Source organism: Schistocerca serialis, chromosome 12 (genome assembly GCF_023864345.2).
Source record: "Schistocerca serialis cubense isolate TAMUIC-IGC-003099 chromosome 12, iqSchSeri2.2, whole genome shotgun sequence".
Classification (NCBI taxonomy): domain Eukaryota; kingdom Metazoa; phylum Arthropoda; class Insecta; order Orthoptera; family Acrididae; genus Schistocerca; species Schistocerca serialis.
In genome coordinates this window covers 33,018,821-33,038,215 of record NC_064649.1, presented here as the reverse complement: position 1 = coordinate 33,038,215, position 19,395 = coordinate 33,018,821, and the positions used below count along the sequence as shown (strand labels likewise).

Here is a 19,395-nt window from a genome sequence, read left to right as displayed (position 1 = left end):
AACACTAGTGCGACCCACACTCGACTAAAAGGAGAGATCAAAGCAATTCAGGGGCAAGCCACTACAGTTGTTACCCATTGTTTCACCAATGTGTATTACATAGATGCTTTGTGAACTCAATCTGGAATCGCCAGAGAAAAACGACTTTCTTTTCACGAGACAGTTAAGAAAATTTAAACAACTGGCAATTGAAGCTGATTGTAAAATCATTCTACTGCTGCCAATGTACATTTCGCATAACAAGCATAAAGATAAGAGAAATTATGACTTGTACAGAGGCATACAATCACTTTTCCCTCATTCTTTTTGCAAGTGGAACAAGAAAGGAAGTGACTATAAGTAGTATAAAATAGCCTCCTCCATGCACCATACAGTGGTTTGCAGAGTGTGAATGCAGAGCTGCCCACCAGATATTCCTCTCCAAGCAAGTACAGACCTCTGCAGACAAACCTGCACCCAGGATTGTCAAAACAAGTAATCGCTTCTCTGATCAAGTGGTCAGCCAATTTGTTCCCTAGGACACCCACATGACTTTGAACTCTGAAAAATACAAGTTCTGTGACTAACAAGGAACTCCTCGAGTGCAATGTCACAAAAGGGCAGTGGTGTTTATGACATCTGATGCCCCCACATATTGCCTACCATGCAAACACAATAACTACTAATGGCAACAGGGAGCAGGACAGGAAGTATGTAATGGTGAGCACAGCAAAAGGCTGCTGAGCATAGCAAAAGGCTGCTGAGCATAGTTGAACTGCTTCATCGAGAGAGAATTCTGAACAGTGTTAGTGGTATTGATACACTGCAGAACAATGGCAACAACAACTAAGTGATAGATGAAATATTATCATTTCTAGTCAATAGAATGCATAGTGTTTTGTACATTCGACTGTATGAACAATGTACATGAGGAGTACAATAACAAAGATATTTGCTCAGCAAGTGATGTGACACTGAAACAGGTGTTGAGCCATGTATGAGCATTGCCTGACAGGAAGCACATATCCCATCTCCAGTGAAATGTTGTAAAGGACAATCTTCGTACAAGGAGCAGGTGCTAAACAATTACATACATAGGTCATCTCCAACATAGTAAAAAAAAATTACAAACAGAGTCTGAATAAGTCCACAGCAGTATGACCATATAGCGCATAAGAAAAACCAAACGACGCACATGAGAATCCAAAATTGGCCCAAAAATTTGTAGCTGAGAAACTTATCCCAACATTCAGTAAGGAATTTGTTTTCAACTGACCAATTGGAATTTGAAGAGGAAATACATATGAATGGAACCCTGGAAATTAGAGGTACCAAGAGAGTCATACCAAGATCAACTAATGTCAATGCCTAATGCATTCATAAACAATTATGCTGACTCAATCTGGATGGTAAATTGGCTGGACAGTTATGCTGTGACAAGGGGGTGAAGGGCGGGGGGGCGAGGGCGGGTGAAGATAGAGAGAGAGAGAGAGAGAGAGAGAGAGAGAGAGAGAGAGGAGGGGGGCGGGGGCGGGTGGAGAGAGAGGGAGGGCGGGGGCGGGTGGAGAGAGAGGGGGGGGGGGGGCAGGGGCGGGTGAAGAGGGGGCGGGGGTGGGTGAAGAGGGGGCGGGGGCAGGTGAAGAGGGGGCGGGGGGAGGGTCGGAGTCGCCAGTGTTCTCTCTCAGTAACATCTGTTGTTTTGGGACTCGGTTTGGTTTTGGGTACAATTTTTTCCTCCTGCTGTGGGCTACACAGATGCTACACTAACAGGTATTTAAATTCTTCGTCTATTACCAATTTAAACAGCAAATATGTTGAAAACATTACTATAAAGAATTGTAAAGGATTTCATCTGAAAACAACACAAACTGCAGAATTTAGAAACCTGTGTTCACTAGCTTTTGACACCACCTCACTGTGAGAGCAAATGTTAGGGGGAAGCTAGTTTAGTTCATGTATAAGGTGTGATCAAAAAGTAATGGGAATTTGTTGTTCTTAAAGATTTATTATTTATTGATCATCATCGCCGCTGCCGCCTTCAAAGTAATCCCCCTGATACAATACTCTTACCAACACCTTTTCCAGTCTAGGAAGCACGTCTGGATCTCACTTCTTGTTACAGTGTTCAGCTCCTTCAGCAATTCAGTTTTTACCTCATCAATGGTGACAATGTTCTTTCACATCAGGGAAAAAGGTTACACGGGGTCATGCGCAGCGAATGCAATGACTGCGGTAATGTAACAGCTTTGTTTTTTGCCACAAAATCACAAACAAGCAGTGCATTAGAGGGAACAATACCATGATGTTTGGATGAGTGGTTTTTCCATATTTTTTTTTAGATTGCTTCACACAAATGGCACTTAACTTCCAGGTAGTCTTCTTTGTTGATTGTACGATCATAAGGCAGGAACACTCAATGCACTATACCATTGTAATTAGAGGAAACAGTGAGAAGAACATTCTAATGTGATTGCCTCTGCTGAATTTTTTAGGTTATGTCTCTTTAGACAGTTTCCACTGGGACTGTTTGACTTTCGTTCCATGTCATGACCATATATATACACACACCAATGTTTTGTCACCTGTTAAAATCTTCTAAAGAAGTTCTGAATCACTGCTGACTTAATTCAGCAATTCCTGGGCAATGTCTGTGTGATGTTTCTGCTGTAATTCAATTTCAGAACAAACTTTGCCGTTACATGTTTCATGCCAAAAACATCCCAAAAAATTGTTTGGCATGAGCCAAAGAATAAGCCAACAGCAGCAACCTCTCTAATGGTGATCGGACAATTTTACAGAACCATTTTCTTTGCATCTTCAACATTGTCATCAGTAATTTATGCATTAGGACATCCAGGGTCATTAGCTTCAATGCCTTCTCACTCATAAACTTGAGTATTACAGTAGAATCGTCAAACACCAGTCAACTTTTTTTTTCTTTCAAGCAAAATTTAATGCAAATTCTTTGATCTATATTATTCAAAAATTAAAATATGTAAGTCTGTGAAATTGAATTCCCGTTACTTTTGATCACACCTCGCATAGTACTTAATGGCAAATATTTAAAAGAAATATGGGTTTCTCCAACATTAAGCAGCAACACTTTACAGAATGTTACACTTACTGAGTAGCTGAGCTTCTGCGTGTAATGCAGGCGCAGCTCGGAGAGTCTCTGGCATTTGTTGTAGAGTGCACGGAAGACACCAGATTTGGCACCACGCCGCATGCAAACTTTACGCAAGTTTGGCACATCACAGAAAGTCTGTATTGCCTCTCGGTCGGTCCTGCCACCCTTGCAGGTGTCCGAGTCACAATCACTCCAGCTCCTGTCACACAACAATATGCTGAAAGCTCATTCCTGAATAGCTGCTCGAACATGTGACAAAGTCAACTTTCTTGCATAACACACTACAGTAGCTTATTTTTGCTTCTATAATAAAAGTTATGTACCACTGAACCCACAAGCAGACAGACAGGAATAAACCCTTACCTCTATTAAATGGTGCTATATGTAGACACAAAAAAAGAGAGAGGGAGTAGCAACACAAACTTTTTAAACAGCCAGTTACTTCACAGCAAAAGAAAGGTTGTATGCATAGCCGAGTTATGTTAATCAAAAAGCTAACTTCACTAATCATTAATCCATTACTAAAAAGTTAACTTAGTCAAACTTTAAAGTGTTACTTTACAGCAGATTTATTGGAAGTTAAAATTACTCATTAACTTAACAGTAAACTTTATGTGGTGAGTACTGAAATGATCAAGTGAATAAAACTTATTACTGTTGCTTCAATAAAAATGTTTTCACTAGCGGTAAGTTTAGGTGGGACATAGAAGATAAATAAAGAAACAGTTTAATCTTTTAGTTTTATAATTATTTAGTTATCAATGTTAAATCACAGGAGAATGAAACCACAGGATAATCAGCATCTGGCATAATGTGCCTATTTCCCTTTATGAACATCACTATGTTAAAGTTTTCATCCAAGAGCACAGCTCATTTAGGAGACAAAATGCCTTCGCCCACAGAAAAAAATTCATTCAACTGCAGCACTATAAGGGTATTTTATTTAATAAATCAATTAACTAAATTAAGGCTCTAAGGCTAAGCCCTAACTGTCTTGTTTAGGCAATCAATTTACAATTCAAAAGTATTTCTTTCCACAATCTGGGTACAAATTTAATGTAATATTTTAACACGGCCCAAGATTTTCATTAGTTGCAGAGCTAGAATCTAATTTCATGAGTTAGTTTCCACAGTCAGTCAATCCACTAACCAACTGAAAGCAGTATTTAACACAAACTCAGTAAACAAGCAAACAGCCAACAGCTAGTCAGTCTCTCTCAAACTGCTTACATCAATCGTGCACACCTTGGCGTAACTGTACACCTATTTGAACTGAACTTGTCAGAATGATTTCTGCAGGTGGTGTGGCATCAACAACACTAGGTACCTAAATAACTTAATGGACTCCACGAAAGTTAAGGAGTTATGAGTCTGTTAATATTTAAAAAAAAAAGTTAATCTGTTAATTGGAAAGTTGACTCGAGAATTAATGCTGTTGAGCCCACCTATGGGTATGTGGAAGCAAATAAGGCCTTCTCCACCATGCTAACTAATATTTATGTCACACTATCACAGAACAGTTTTGATTACACGAGTAGGTGTTCCCTGAGGCTGTCTACACCTAATGCAATTCTTGTGCAAACATCTGACATTAATAACAATTTTTATTATAACTTTGTCATTAATTTGTGGTACATGAAATATGTTTTGAAGCTATACTTTTTTGATGTTTTATTCTGGCCAACAAAAAACTGAGATAGTTCAAATTTGATATGTGACAACGACAACCAGGATTCAGCAGGTTTCCTCTTCTCTGTACAACACATGAAATGACAATTCAGTAAAAACTAGTGATACATAGAGTGGTAAAACGTGGAGATTAACTATAGTTTGACTTGAATGGGCACTTTTCAAATGTTATTCTGTTGTCAAGTCATGAAGTCAGTGATATGTGTGACTGACCACTGTAACTTAAATATTTTAGCCACAATTCAGATCTGAAGAGACCTCTCTGAGTAAGTAGGCATTCACAACATGTTCTTAAAAAATTTTGTTAGTTTCATCTTGTTAGATAGCGCGTTATTTTTTACCGGTTTTTACTAACATGGAGAAGTCCCTATCAGTGGGATCAACTTTTTGAAACCATCTATATGATGATGTACGTTAAGCTCCCAGGTATCACACACTGCCGTCATTCACCCAGGTATGCCCTCATTTGCGAGTAACTGACCAAAAAAATAAAAATTTTAAAAAATAAAAATTTTACGGGACATTCACCAGTGGTGAAAGAAAGATTTTGTAGGTTGGTCATGTGGTGTAACTGTAGCGTAAGGCCTTCACATGCTCAAGGCTGTGGCTTCGTATCACGTCACAAACTTTAAAATGTTTTATTTTTAAATATCGAAATGAATGATCGATATTTTTAATTAATTGGCTTAAGTGTAATTTTATTTCTATTGCTTTGTCACATTTTAATCATATGAGTTTTCATTTGGTTTCATTGTTTCTTTATATCATTCTTTTCGCACATGGAATTTTTGTGAATGTGGATTTAATAATGATTTCAGAATGAGATTTTCACTCTGCAATGGAGTGTGCGCTGATATGAAACTTACTGGCAGATTAAAACTATGTACTGGACTGCTTCAGTTCTGCCAGAACCTCATCTCCTACCTTCCAAACTTCACAGAAGCTCTTCTGCGAACTTTGCAGAACTAGCACTTCTGGAAGAAAAGATATTGCGGGGACATGGCTTAGCCACAGCCTGGGGAATGTTTCCAAAATGGGATTTTCACTCTGCAACAGAGTGTGTGCTGATGTTAAACTTCCTGGAAGATTAAAGCTATACCTAGATCAATGTGGTACTAAATTCCAGTTACTCCGTAGTACCGAGTTCACCTCATAGCCTCTTAATATTCTTCTCCCTTCTGCTATTAGCTGCAGAAATTTTTTTCATACTCAGGGAAAAAAGCACGAAAACAACTCAGAACAGTTACATTAGCAATCATAATTGTTGCCCACAAACAAACTTGTTAACAGTGAAAAAACAGAAGGATAATGATGTAGGCCGAAGCAACAAATCAAAATACGTACCAACGAAGGATTCGCACCTGCATCTCCTGCTTACTAGGCAGATGCACTGGCCATTCCACCACACAGGCACTGTCTCCCTTCCTTTAGGCACGAGGTGGAATTTGTATCACACCCCCACCACAACCCATGACAAGCAAAAAGATCTACATCTACATATCAACAATATATACTCCACTAGCCACCAGGCGGTGTGTGGTTGAAGGCACTATTCGCACCGAAGTCATATTTCCCCCATCTGTTCCACTCGCGGATTGCGCGAGTTAAAAATGAACGCCTCAGTACGAGCTCTAATTTCCCTTATCTTTGAATGGTGATCATTGAGCTATATGAAAGTTGGTAATTATGTATGCTCTACATCCTCGGCAAAGATCGGAAATTGGAATTTGGTGAGCAGCCCCTTCCGTTTAGCGCGTCGTCTATCTGCAAGAGTGTCCCACTTCAAACATTCAACGAGATTTATAATGCTCTCGTGATGACTAAATGTACCAGTCTTGAATCTTGCCACTTTTCTTTGGACCTTCTCAATCTCTTGAATCGGACCCAACTGGTAAGGGTCCCATACAGACGAACAATACTCTAAGACTGGGCGAACTAATGTATTGTAAGCAATTTCCTTTGTTGAAGGACTGCATCACTTCAGGATTGTACCAATAAACCGCAATCTAGAGTTCACCTTACCCATTACTTGTGTAATCTGATTGTTCCATCTGCGATCACTTTGTATAGTCACACCCAGATAACTGACGGATGTTACTGCTTCCAAAGACTGGGCATTTATTTTGTACTCTTACATTAATGGGGATTTTCGCTTTGTTATGCGCAGTAGGTTACACTTACTAATATTGAGAGATAACTGCCAGCCATTACAGCAAGCATTTATTTTCTGCAAATCCTCACTGATTTTTTCACAACTTTTGCGTGATTACTTTTTTTAGACTACAGCATCACTGGCAAACAGTCTAATGCTGCTGTCAATACCATCAACCATATTGTTTATGTAAATCGTAAAAAGCAGTGGACCTATTACACTGCCCTAGGGCACACCTGATGTTACGCTTGATTCTGTAGAAGTCTCCCCATTCAGGATGACATACTGCTCTGTTAGAAAACTTTCTATCCAACCGCATATGTCATTGGATAGTGCACTTTTTGGAGCAAGCAACTGTGCGGAACCGAGTGTAACGCCTTTTGAAAGTCGAGGAATACTGCATCAATCTGGGAGCAGCTATCTAGAGCCTGTTGTACATCATGCACAAAGAGGGCCAGCTGTGTCACGACCTCTGCTCCCTAAAACCAGCATGGTTTTAGACCATGCTGGTTCCTGCAGATGAGCTTCTTACAGTCTAGAAAGATCATCACGTCTGAACACAAAATATGTTCAATGATTCTACAACAAATCGATGTCAGTGAAATTGGCCGGTAATTACATGCATCCAATTTTCTGCCCTGACAGGGCTCTTGTCACTGCATTTCTACTTCTCCATCAGTTTTGCCTGTGAGGATCGTTTGGTGATTTATGCCACCTTTACTAGCTAATACAGCAAGCTCTTATCTTTTTTTTTAGAACAGACACATGTGCTCACACAAACTGTCAGTGTTCTTTTATCTTCCTGTTTGCTCTTGTGCAACGTCCCACGCAAGATGATCATTACATCACAGAATCAAACAAACCCAAAATCCAGTATTATAGGTTCAGTTGAACTGTTACAAAAATGTTTGTTTTTCACCTTTCAAAAACATTCTAAGACATTCTTGGCAAAGTTACACACAAAATAATGCAACAACTTTGATTTCAATTCCTTTTAAATGGTCACAAAGGCAGAACCCTTTTTGAATATAAAAATAGAATATTATAATTGTCTAACCTGAGCTCAACACACACACAAACCAAAAATTTACCATATTCACATTAAAATACAAGACAAAGTTATCTAACATTTTTATTAGTGGAATACAAATGTGCAGCTTGCTGTTTTTGTATTTGCAAATTTCTTACCTGATCTCATACTCCTTATCAGTCCATAACTCTGCATCTTGTGACAGCCTTTTCCACCGGGAGCTCACTTTCTGTATATCAACGAGTTCACTGAAAGACAGGTGGGAAAATACCTTTAGCAAAATTTCATCTGGCAAGGTGTCAATGCTTAAACACTGGGAGCCCGTGTCGAGTGCTGTGTTGTCAGCTGTATCAGCGACATTTGTTTCCAACTGCTGCGGGTCCAAATTTGTCATAGACACCTCTGACTCATCAGGTGTGGTGCCTGAACTTTCTAGAGGGGAAGTGACACTGGACAGAGGAGCTTTGGATGAGTCACTGCTCAGACACATTGCGACGTCTTCACTGGCCTTCTTGCATTCTTCACTGGGCTCCACTTCGGAAGTCATCTCACTGTTGTCTCTCTCTTCACACCTCTGGGAGATGGGAGGTGCTGAGGGAGGGGATGTCACACAGTCCTCTGCCTGAGATACTTGCAGACACTGTAAGAAACAACAAAATTAATGAACAAAAGCATATAAAAATCTTACCATTTTTATAAATAACTAGCAAACCTGGCAATGCTCCGCAATTGCAAACGCACTATATAAGAATTGTGTACAAATCCCATTCTGTTTCTTCCCATTTGCTCCCCCCTGCCCAAATCTATCTCCTTATCCTCTTCACCCCTCTGTCCATCGCATCCCCTCCTTTCCACTTCCCCCCTCTCCTCCACTATCTCTTTGACCTTATGCCTTGTTTATCATTACTGAAAATGAATTCTTGATCACAAAATGAAATCAATTAAAATGAATGGGTATCTCAGTTGGGATCATTAGTATAAGGGATGCAAGAAAGATCCTCCCCAGCTGCTGATTCTGTAAGGGTAGTAACTTTAATGAGGGTATTACTCAGTTTTAATTTGAATGGGTAAAGACTACAAATATTCAGATGATACATATTCCACAGTAGTATTATAGTCTTAAGTCTATATGCCATACATATAACTTCACTCTCTCTCTTAAAACTGTGAGGAAGAAAACGAAACTGCACATTTTCACACCACAGTATTTTCTTTCCCACAGAAAAACTGAACACTGTTGTTTAAAAAAATACATATATAGCCTCTGTCACTAAGAATGTTTAGCATATTATTGTATAAAAATAAGAAAAACAATCAAGAAATTTTCAAGATTTTTGCTAGCAATGTTTCCTATCTCCAATGTCTGAATGTTTACTATAACATTGTCTAAATTTTGAAATAAATTGGTCAACAACATTGACATTTTTACTAACATTTTCCCCTTATGTATTACATATATATTTATGTAACATACATATTAAAAATACACAGTTTGTATACTACTGAACATTTACTAGAGTATCATGTAAAAACTTGAAGTAGAGCATCATGTGTAGATGTGAAGTAAATTGGTCAAAATGGGATTGTGTGCGTGCATGTACACATGGGTGAAAATGTCCATTCGAACACTTATGACAGTACCGTGTAAAAATCTTATGTAAATCAGTCAATTTTTGGAGACAAAGTTAAATGATGACTTGACTTGTCTTTATATAGTAGCATATGTTCATATTCAGCTCCAAATGTCAATCTACAGCCGTTCTCTGCAAATTCCATAAGTATATGGCAGAGGGTACTTCCTATTCAACAATCAGGGTGTATATGCAGACCAGGAAAAAATTCCCAGATTTCCCAATTAGAAATACACTTTCTCCCGGGTGAAAACATACTTTTCCCCTGTTAACTGATAGTATATTTTCTCCCCGGATTGGGAAAATTATCAATCCTTGGAATAGTTATGGTTTTATACACGGGTGTTGAATTAACCGATGCTTTAGAAAACTAAACTCAGGGAAAAAATCAAATTTTGGAAAGATCTTTAATTTACAGCAACATGTATGCTGTATATTTTCATATTACCAAACACCACATATTACTTGTGTTTTTGTAAGCAGTAATAGCTCATGTCACGTGATATCGCCAGCCAATGACAGCAGACATTCAGAGCTTAGGACACGTGATGTAGTCAGCCAATAGCAACATCACTTAAGTAGCGCGAACACACAAACAGGAAAAGTTAATGTTGTTTTTTTTTGGGGAAGGAGACCCGACAGCGAAGTCATCGGTCTCATCGGATTAGGGAAGGAAGTCAGCCGTGCCCTTTCAGAGGAACCATCCCAGCATTTGCCTGGAGTGATTTAGGGAAATCACGGAAAACCTAAATCAGGATGGTCGGACGCGAGATTGAAACGTCGTCCTCCCGAATGCGAGTCCAGTGTCTAACCACTGCACCACCTCGTTCGGTGGAAAAGCTAATGGTTTAAATTAATATACATAGAGCTGCTACAAAAAAAAAGCAAAGCTTTCACATATAATATTGGTCTTTAAGGTTAATACGTTGCAAGGGAACCTAAGCTTTCACATATAATGTTGGTCTTTTATGCACATATTACACTTTAAGATACATCACACAAATGTACCAGTAAAATTTCAGTAACAACAAATGTCCGATCTTCTGGGCTCTAAATTCATCTAAAAGGCTAGTCATCAACGAGTTGATTTTTAAATGAGGGTCAAACACTCTCCGATTTAAGAAATTCATTGTACATTCTCGCACACAGTTCAACTTGCGTAGAAGGAAATTTACTTTGAAAGTAACACTTTTTAAACCATTATTCGCAATATTTTCCCACATCCTGTTAGAAATAGTTTCATTTCAGCAGTTGCCAGAGAGTGCCAGACAACAGGTGCCACCGTGCTTGTGCAGCGACGATGACGTAGGAGGCCCATATGCTCATATGTGTAAAACATTAAAAGATCTCACATTATGTCATGAAAGGAAGAAGACATCAGAGGATCTCTAAGAGCATCTGAATTTCGTGACCCATACTAAAATGTGCACATTCGCATGTGCAGATTCCCAGTGAATTAGGTCTCTACCAGATATTAAGCTTTTCAGTGTGGTTTTCGGGATGTAAATTTTCTTGGAGTACCAGTACTGTGTGATATCATGTTTGGTTCTTTATTATGGCATAATGCCATACATGCTAGATGATGAAAATGTGCAGTTGAAATGCAGTGAACAATTTAAACCAGCCAATAGTGTGGAATCAAACTTCATTTCAAATATATTGACTGCCTCAGCAGGAAAGATTAATAAAAGAAAATTTCTTTAGCAAACCGACAAACATAACTTCATTGTTCTGCAAGGCAATTAATGCTCGACTGTCAGAAAGATGGAAATAAAATAAAATCTGAAGCTAATAACATATCTTAGCATTCCATAATTATTTTCATTCACTTGATAGCTCCCAGCCACAGAAATCTGTTTTGTTTTCATTTGACGCGAGAGCAGTAAACGAAGAGGAAACAGCAAAATCACTAAATGTAAACACGGGTCACGCGGAGACTAACCGCTTCCCCACTATAACTCAGAGTGCTCTGCACATCAGCCCTGGATCTACAATATTTCCGAACTGGGGCAATAACCCACCACTCCCTCGAGCATTTGAGATAAGACGTCAAAATTTTTCAAAAAGATCGAATTTTGAAAAATATGTTCATTTTGTAGCACACATATTTCTGAAGAGTCTGATGCATGAAACATATGTATTCAAGGAAATGTAAGACATGTTATTTGGTCTTAAGTGTGCCAAAGTGCAGTGCCACACCTCTTCACACAGCATTCTATCGCCTGTCATCGTATTTTGCTCTGTGGAATTGAAACGTGTATATCTTGTAATGGATGCCATCAAACTATATAGAGGGCAGTGGAAATTAAAGTGTCCTGCAGCGCCTCTCCTGCTTCCAGTTAGCCAGTTCGGCATCCTGCCCCTCTTTTTTAAAAAAATAACTCTTTAGAAAATTTGCACTTGGTGATTTGTGTGACAAAATTAAATATAGGATACATAAAATCAGTAAAGACAAGAGACAAGCAAGACAGTACACATTTCTTCAATCCTTAGTTCCTAGAATTTTTTTTCTGTAACCTTACTGCAGCTTTACATAGCATGCTTTTCTTTCTGAAAAAGAATCTATTACTTCAAAGTTCGTTCAAACAGTTTGCTCCACGAAAAATCGAAATGTCATTTATTTCTGAGAAGTTGTTAATACAAAGAGGACCCAAGACTGGTGTGGTTTCTTCATCTGATTATGTCTATTTTGTCACTGTCTGCTAGATAAGACTAAATTGGCCTTTCTAATACTGCAGCAACTGTAAAACACACCAAATAAACAAGACTGTTTTGGTACAAATGGTCATTTTTATAACACGACAGAATATAATTCAAGAAGTACCAATATCAAATGCCTATCAGGCCTACTACAAGCAAAAAGCTTTACATTAGGAAATCGTTTCACACTTCATTCATATGCTCCAGTTTTTCAAGCAAGAGATTGAAAGGTAATAGTACAAAATTTTTATACAAATTTGGAATCGTCATATTCTTCCATAATTTGTATGAGATCCCCATTTCTTATCCTTCCTCGTTCTAACAGTCTTATCACTAATTCTGTAACTATCCCTGCCAATGTCAAAACTTATTTGCCAGTTAACTTCACTAACTCTGCCAGAATCACCAGTTTAGTTATCCTGCGATTATTCTCCACCTAGGGATTGTTATATGTTTGTATAACTTGTTTTCCGCACTACTTCCAGAATAGAACTTAAAGCGGCTGCTAGCCATGGACCGTACAACTGGCCCTTACTATTATAGCGATTTGGCCAAAAAGTTCGTCACAATTTCATTTTCTTGGATACACCGAGAAGATAATACGTAATCGTTCTTACCTGTTATTCCTGTTAGTCATTTACTTCCACTCTGGTAGTCTGAATCTATGGATTTCGCTAGTAAGTATAACAACACTCCTCATTCGCAAAACCCAATCAACCACATAATGAGACAGCAGTTGGCATTCACCCGCTCGGCTTTACTCTGCTCAGCTCTTATAGCCCCTTTTGTCTGCAGGGAAGTGTGTTTCTAGATGCGACAAGGAGTCCCTTAACAGGGACATCACGTACACTATGCACGCGTTCACAAATCAACTTCTGATTCATTCAGAAATTGACTTAGAATGTGTTCAAAAATCGACAGGGATGCGTTTCAAAGTCATATGAATAATCGATAGACCAACGTGCGCTAGATGCTAGGCGCTTTGAGAAACAAGGTTTTTTTCCTCAAGAAAATGAATTTGCCCCCCTCTTAGATCTGGGTCTGCTGTGCATGCATGAATCTGGCAGCTCAGGCGCACTGGCAAATTTTTTCCCAGTAGCATCTAGCTGCGACTGCCTGCACAGCCAACAGCCACATCTCTGTAGCCAGAAGTGGGAGAAGGTACTACCCAACTGCACATGCACATAATCCCTCTTAACTGCTAAAACTGGTTTACATGTACATAAAAATCTAGCTGTTTCCATCCTAACAGTAATCTTTTTTTAGGCTCCCAGGAAGGCACTGAGGGACAAATGCAGATAAAAACATTGTTCTTACCGCTGACAAGGGTAATGCCACAGTGAGGATTATCATGAAAAGATCAATAATATTCTGGATCCTTCAGAAGGATTTGACTACAAAGATTTTGAAAATCACTAATTGACTGGTGGAATCATCTTCACTTTCCTCTGATAAGAAGCTCCTCTGCAAATCAGTAACGTACCCACCTAGGCTCTACAGATTACCAAAGGTGAACAAATCACAGATTCCTCTGACGCCTATTGTTATTTCTACTGGGTCCCCCACTCACGAATTAGCTAGACACCTTGACTCATTGCTGCAACCTCATGCTGATGGAACTGACAGTCATTAAAAATTCGTATCATTTTCACGGACAAAAATGCATGTGGGCCAAGACGATATCCTTGTTAGTTTTGATGTTGTAAAATTTTTTACCACGATTCCAGTGAATGAAGGCATCTTGCATATAGCTGCTACCTTTTGAACAGATATTGTGGAATTATTCAGACATTGCCTCACCATGACCTATTTTCAGTACAATAATGATTTTTGCAAACCGACTGACAGGGTGGCTATGGACAGTCCTCTTAGTCCAGCTGTTGCCAATGTGTTTATGGAGAACTTTGCAAAACAGGCATTGCAGACTGCCAGAAAAAGACCACTATGTCGATGATACTTTCATAGTATGGACAGGTGCAGAGGAATTTGAGCCTTCCTGGCACATCTCAACAGCATCAACCTGAAAATACGATTTACTATGGAGATGGAGAATAACAGGCAGCTGAATTTCTTTGAAGTCTCGTATCAAGCTAGGGGACAGGACATTGGGCCACAGAGCACATACAAAAGCCACGCATACTGACCGTTACCTGTATACTGATTCTAGCCACCAAGCAACACAAAAAAAAGGGTGATTATAACCTTGGTAGATAGGGCACAAAATCTTACTTAAAAGACGAGCTTCAACATCTATGGTCGATATTCAAGAAGAAGAATTATTCTAACAAGGAGATAGATCACTTTACCATTGGGAGAGAAACAGGACTGATGAGGAATGATGGCCGCCCAGAGGGAAAGTTTTCCTTTGGTTCACATTGGGAAGTATCGAGCAACTGCGATGTGGAAACTGCCTTCAGACCCACTAGGAAGGTAAAAGAATGTTTAAAATTAGCAAAAGATATACGACATTCTATGGCTACACCGGGTGTGTATGAAATTCCTTTTAGTTGTGGACTGGTTTATATCGGTACCACAAAAAAATTGTTAACACCCATCATGTTGAATAAAAGAGGGACTGACACCTAGGACATACGATAAATCGGCCATAGCAGAATATCTTTACCAAAAAAGGGTGATCATGAAATCAAATTCAGTGAGACGAGTGCCGTATCGAAAACCTCGCTTTATCATGTATAGAGGCTATTGGGATTTTTAAACACTATAATAATTTTAACATAGGAGGAAGGTGTTTTATTAGATAAAATTTGAATGTCAACATTGCAACATAAGATTGATGATATATTACTTTCAATCGAGAATGTTGGCGGTATGAGTTATAATCTCATAGCCAATGTCATGTGACACTGGTGCCCTCTACACTGCCTATATATTTAGCACTCCATCTAGTTCTGGCTGCAATTCACCATTTCACCTCTGAAGACGTCTCCCACAGTCAGAAACAAAACATTAAAAGAGTTTTATACATCAACCATGGCCTAAGAGCCCAGAAGTTTTAAATTATGTAAAAATGTTCATTTATCATATTTTAGAAAGTAAAAGATATTACATCTTTTCTCTTTACATGTATAAATGAAGTACCCTGCTCTATTCTTTTTGTAAATCTGGACTACTCTCACGAACTGTTTTAGAGTGTTTTACATGGTTTTCTTAATAGTAGGCTGATTTAAGCGGAAACTGTATATAATATATAAATATTTTGAGTTAAAGTGGCTGAACTAAGAAGATTTAGTTAATCACCAGTGTGGCAACTACAAACTGCCATCTACCAGAGAATGTAAGATGAAGTTTAAACACTAAAGTTCTGGAATTCCCGGTATCAATATCTTAGCAGTATTGATATCGACCACATGCAAAAATCAAGATTCTTGATTTGTTAGATGGGTGAACCGTCCACATACTCGGGTTTGTACAGAACCCTCAGTTCACGGGTCCTACTCTCACCTTTTTTTAACCTACATCTGATTTGTGAACATGAAAGGTATAGTAACATGAGCAACACACTTCTACAAGTTTAAGACTCTTGATCAGGGTCTATTCTGCAAATCACCCATCTGTCATTACATTCTTTAGCTTCAGCTCAGTCTAGTTTTTCCATCTCCTCAGTTTTCAGTTCAAGAGTGACAATAATCTACATGCAGAAGGCAATGTGCCAACTGACTGAGCCACTTGACACATCATGCCCAACCCAAACTAGTCTGAATAGAAACTTGAAATTTACAGAGGGTGTTGATCTACTGAGGCATCATTCAGTAAGGGATTTTTTTGAAAGTCACCAAAGGATGTGAAACAGGGGATGTAAGGGCTTTTGAAAATATGTCACCATTAAGGCAGTTCTGAAGTAAACCTATGAGAACTGGTATTTTGTTTCTTGGTCAGAAGTAATGAAATAAGTGTTTTACTATTTTGGAAATATAACCGCTATGGGAGTGAAACAGTAAGTGAAAATTGGTTTTCAAAATAAATTATTAAAGAATTACTGAAGTATTTTTAAAGCTACAGCTCTGTAAATTGATATTTTTATTCTCGGTTACAAATAAAAATTTGTGTTTCAGTGTTTTTGAAAATTCAACCTCTAAAGGGGTGAAATAAGGGACGCAATGTATTATGTAAAAAAATTCATTATGAAAGCATTTTTTAAAGCTAAACCTATTAACATTTGAATTTAGCTTCTCAGAAATAAAATGTTTCGCCATTTTTGTATTTTCAAGTCCGACCGCAGGTGAAATAGGGGAAAAATGTAAGACAATAGTACATTTTATTTAAAGCTAAATCTATGAAAATTGACATTTCACATCTGAATTAGACGTGAAGAAAAATACCACCACCAAAACACAAAAGGCATGACTAACAAAAACTTTTGACTCCAGCTACCTGAATCACTTTTTAGCACGACACATAGTCAGTAAATACCATTCTTCTATGGCCTTAATTTGTGTGAAAAGTTGAGGTGTTGCAATTTAGAACACAAAAAATTCTATTTAAGAAAAAAATCTGTGCAGGCCATACGCAAGGCAAGCTGAGGACACTAAGCTAGTAATCACCAAATGTAACTGAAATGAGAGAAAAGTGCATTAATAATGCCAGTGGCTGAGGGAGGGAGAGGATGACTTCTTATCCCTTTTCACCCCAAAATGTCTTAGTTTTCTCCTATCGGACTTCAGCCAAATATTAACAGTACAATAAGATTTCCAGTGTGTTTACAATTTTCTTCCCTGGCCTGACTATTACAAAAAAATCGCAATTTGTATCAGACACGTGCACTGAGGTGGTTTGTTAGTAAACTTATCCATCTGAAGAGCATAGAAAGGGATAAATCCTACTGTCATCCCTCTGTTGTATAAACAATATTCCACTGTTTAACACTACTGACAAATGTTTCATTCAAAAGTTCATTAAGGAACAGCAATTCCACAACTAATCTGAATCACTTTTGTTGCTACAGTTTAAAAATCTGTTATGCTATATTAAGTTCTAAGCAACAGTGGACTTTCAGCGGCCAGGTTTGTGAGCCTTATTTCACGGTGATGTCCTAACATACAGCTACAGGCATCCACAACATGTTAGAAAATATTAAAACATGTCTGGGCTGCAACAGCCTTCATTTCATGTTCATCGCACCAAGAAACTGGGATGCTTTGCAAGTTAAATACTGACTTCATTCCCTGCCCCCTCCCCCCCCCCCCCCCTCTTAGTTAGAGAAGGACTTCTGAAACATCTCTACAAACTTTTAAAAAAATCAAGTTATCCTGCTGAGTGAAGCTACAATAGCTACAGGTGTAAACAGCCTTTCTTATTTCTGTTACCAGTGCAAGGAACCGAGTACAATGAAACTCCACATCAGAATGTTTCTGAAAACTCGGGACAAGTTGTACTGACAGTATTTCTAAATGAAACAAAAGTGAGCAGTGTTGGGAAATCTGTGATTGCTGCCTGTTAGCACCTCTCTAATTTTAACACTGAGTAGAATGTTTAGTATCTGAATGATATTTTCATTATCACTACTGAGAAATAGCAGTGACCACTTCTGGTCTTTTCAGCAATGGCAATCGCTACAGAAATGAGATCTACTTAGAACATTTGAGAAAGACAAACATTTCAGCTTGTTTATCACCTTCAACACAAAGTACTTCCTAAATTTAACATGTATAAGTAAAATGCATGAACACTGAGGGGAAAAATGAGTTGTGGAAGCACAACGGGAATTGTGTAATCCATTTGCATCATACCTCTACTACTGTTGAAAACATCTTTCCGGATATAACACCCGAGTCACATAATAATGTTTATTGATTTCTGCCCTTTTATTAGATTAAAAAATTGTTTTCAAAATATAAACATTAAATCATCAAATTTACTTCCTTGTGAAATGGTACCATTATGTATATTCCTCACTACTGTCCAATATACAACATTACAATGTTTTCATTCCAAGTTTAAAATTTTTATGTCACTGCAATCATCGTGGGACTCTGCTGTGCTCTTCAGTCATTGTAAAACTCTTAGCCAAATGTTTGAAAACAATTCATCCTCACTGACATCTGACACTGGCTGCAAAATACACTTATAAACTAATAATCAACCAATTAAGCAAATATGTCAACTACTGAAGACAGAAATGTTATGTACCACTGTTTCATTACGTACAGCACCTGAGGACTAGAATGAAAAGGGTATCTATTTATTGTATTTTCTTGACAAGCTTAGTAGCATGCAAGACCTCTGAACTATTGCACCATCAATAGTGGCTTGACATTTTGAAATATTCAGGGAGACAATCTTGTGAACTAATACATTACTTTCAATTAGTAAAAAATATCCACTCAGGCTTCTTTAAAACTTCACAAAAGCCGTACCTTTGGTGTAAATCTTTCCAAGTCATTATGCAAGACCACCTACAGCTGCTACAATTAAGTATATGTGCAACTGAGACAGAAAACAAATCACAGGCGATATAATTATATTCGAAAATGGCAGGCCATGTAGTTCAATTTATTTTGTTGCGAAACTAAACGTCTCGTATGCGAACAAACTGGGCTGCCACGTGAATTGTAACTACACGTACTCGAATATAATCTCGTAACATCTTTAAGCCTCTCATAAAACCCGTGGCCGGAAAAAAATTAAGCAATGCCGGAGCATGAAAATTTGTTACGCGTACAATGACGAAATTGTGCAATTACAATACCTTACATACTGCTACGTCCGACTCACTGCTGTTACAATACAAGGTAGTTATCAACAGATTGGAGAAGTACATTCCTTTATAAAGTCCCAGTCTCCCCACCACCCGTTATTGCGCAACTACGTGCGTAGAGATTAGTCAGATGACAGCCACCAACATTTTCCACCCTTTCCCCACACCTTCCTCGTACTCGATTGACGGCACTGCAGTTTTCCTCGAATCCAGAGATTAAAGCTAAGAACTACACCACAGATATATTTATAGTTTTGGGAGGAGTATACACTGCGAACATTATTTCTTCAGTTCAATTTTAACCATTACGACTTTGAGAAATGTCGATCGTCAAACGGGATTGGAAATACTGAAGCCAATTGAAACTGTGGC

The 19,395-nt window shown here is 38.4% G+C and overlaps 1 protein-coding gene across 1 annotated transcript in view; it reads right to left on the bottom strand.

Moving 5' to 3' along the window:
- Positions 1-19,183, bottom strand: part of LOC126428143 (F-box/LRR-repeat protein 7-like) — a 44,373-nt gene extending 25,190 nt beyond the window's left edge. The window contains exons 1-3 of the mRNA XM_050090052.1: positions 19,015-19,183; positions 8,136-8,617; positions 3,104-3,305 (exon numbers count right to left, since the gene is read on the bottom strand). Of these exons, the coding sequence (XP_049946009.1) occupies positions 3,104-3,305; positions 8,136-8,617; positions 19,015-19,086 (756 nt within the window). The 5' untranslated portion in view covers positions 19,087-19,183. The remainder of the gene's footprint in view (positions 1-3,103; positions 3,306-8,135; positions 8,618-19,014) is intronic.
- Between the last annotated feature and the right edge of the window lie 212 nt (positions 19,184-19,395).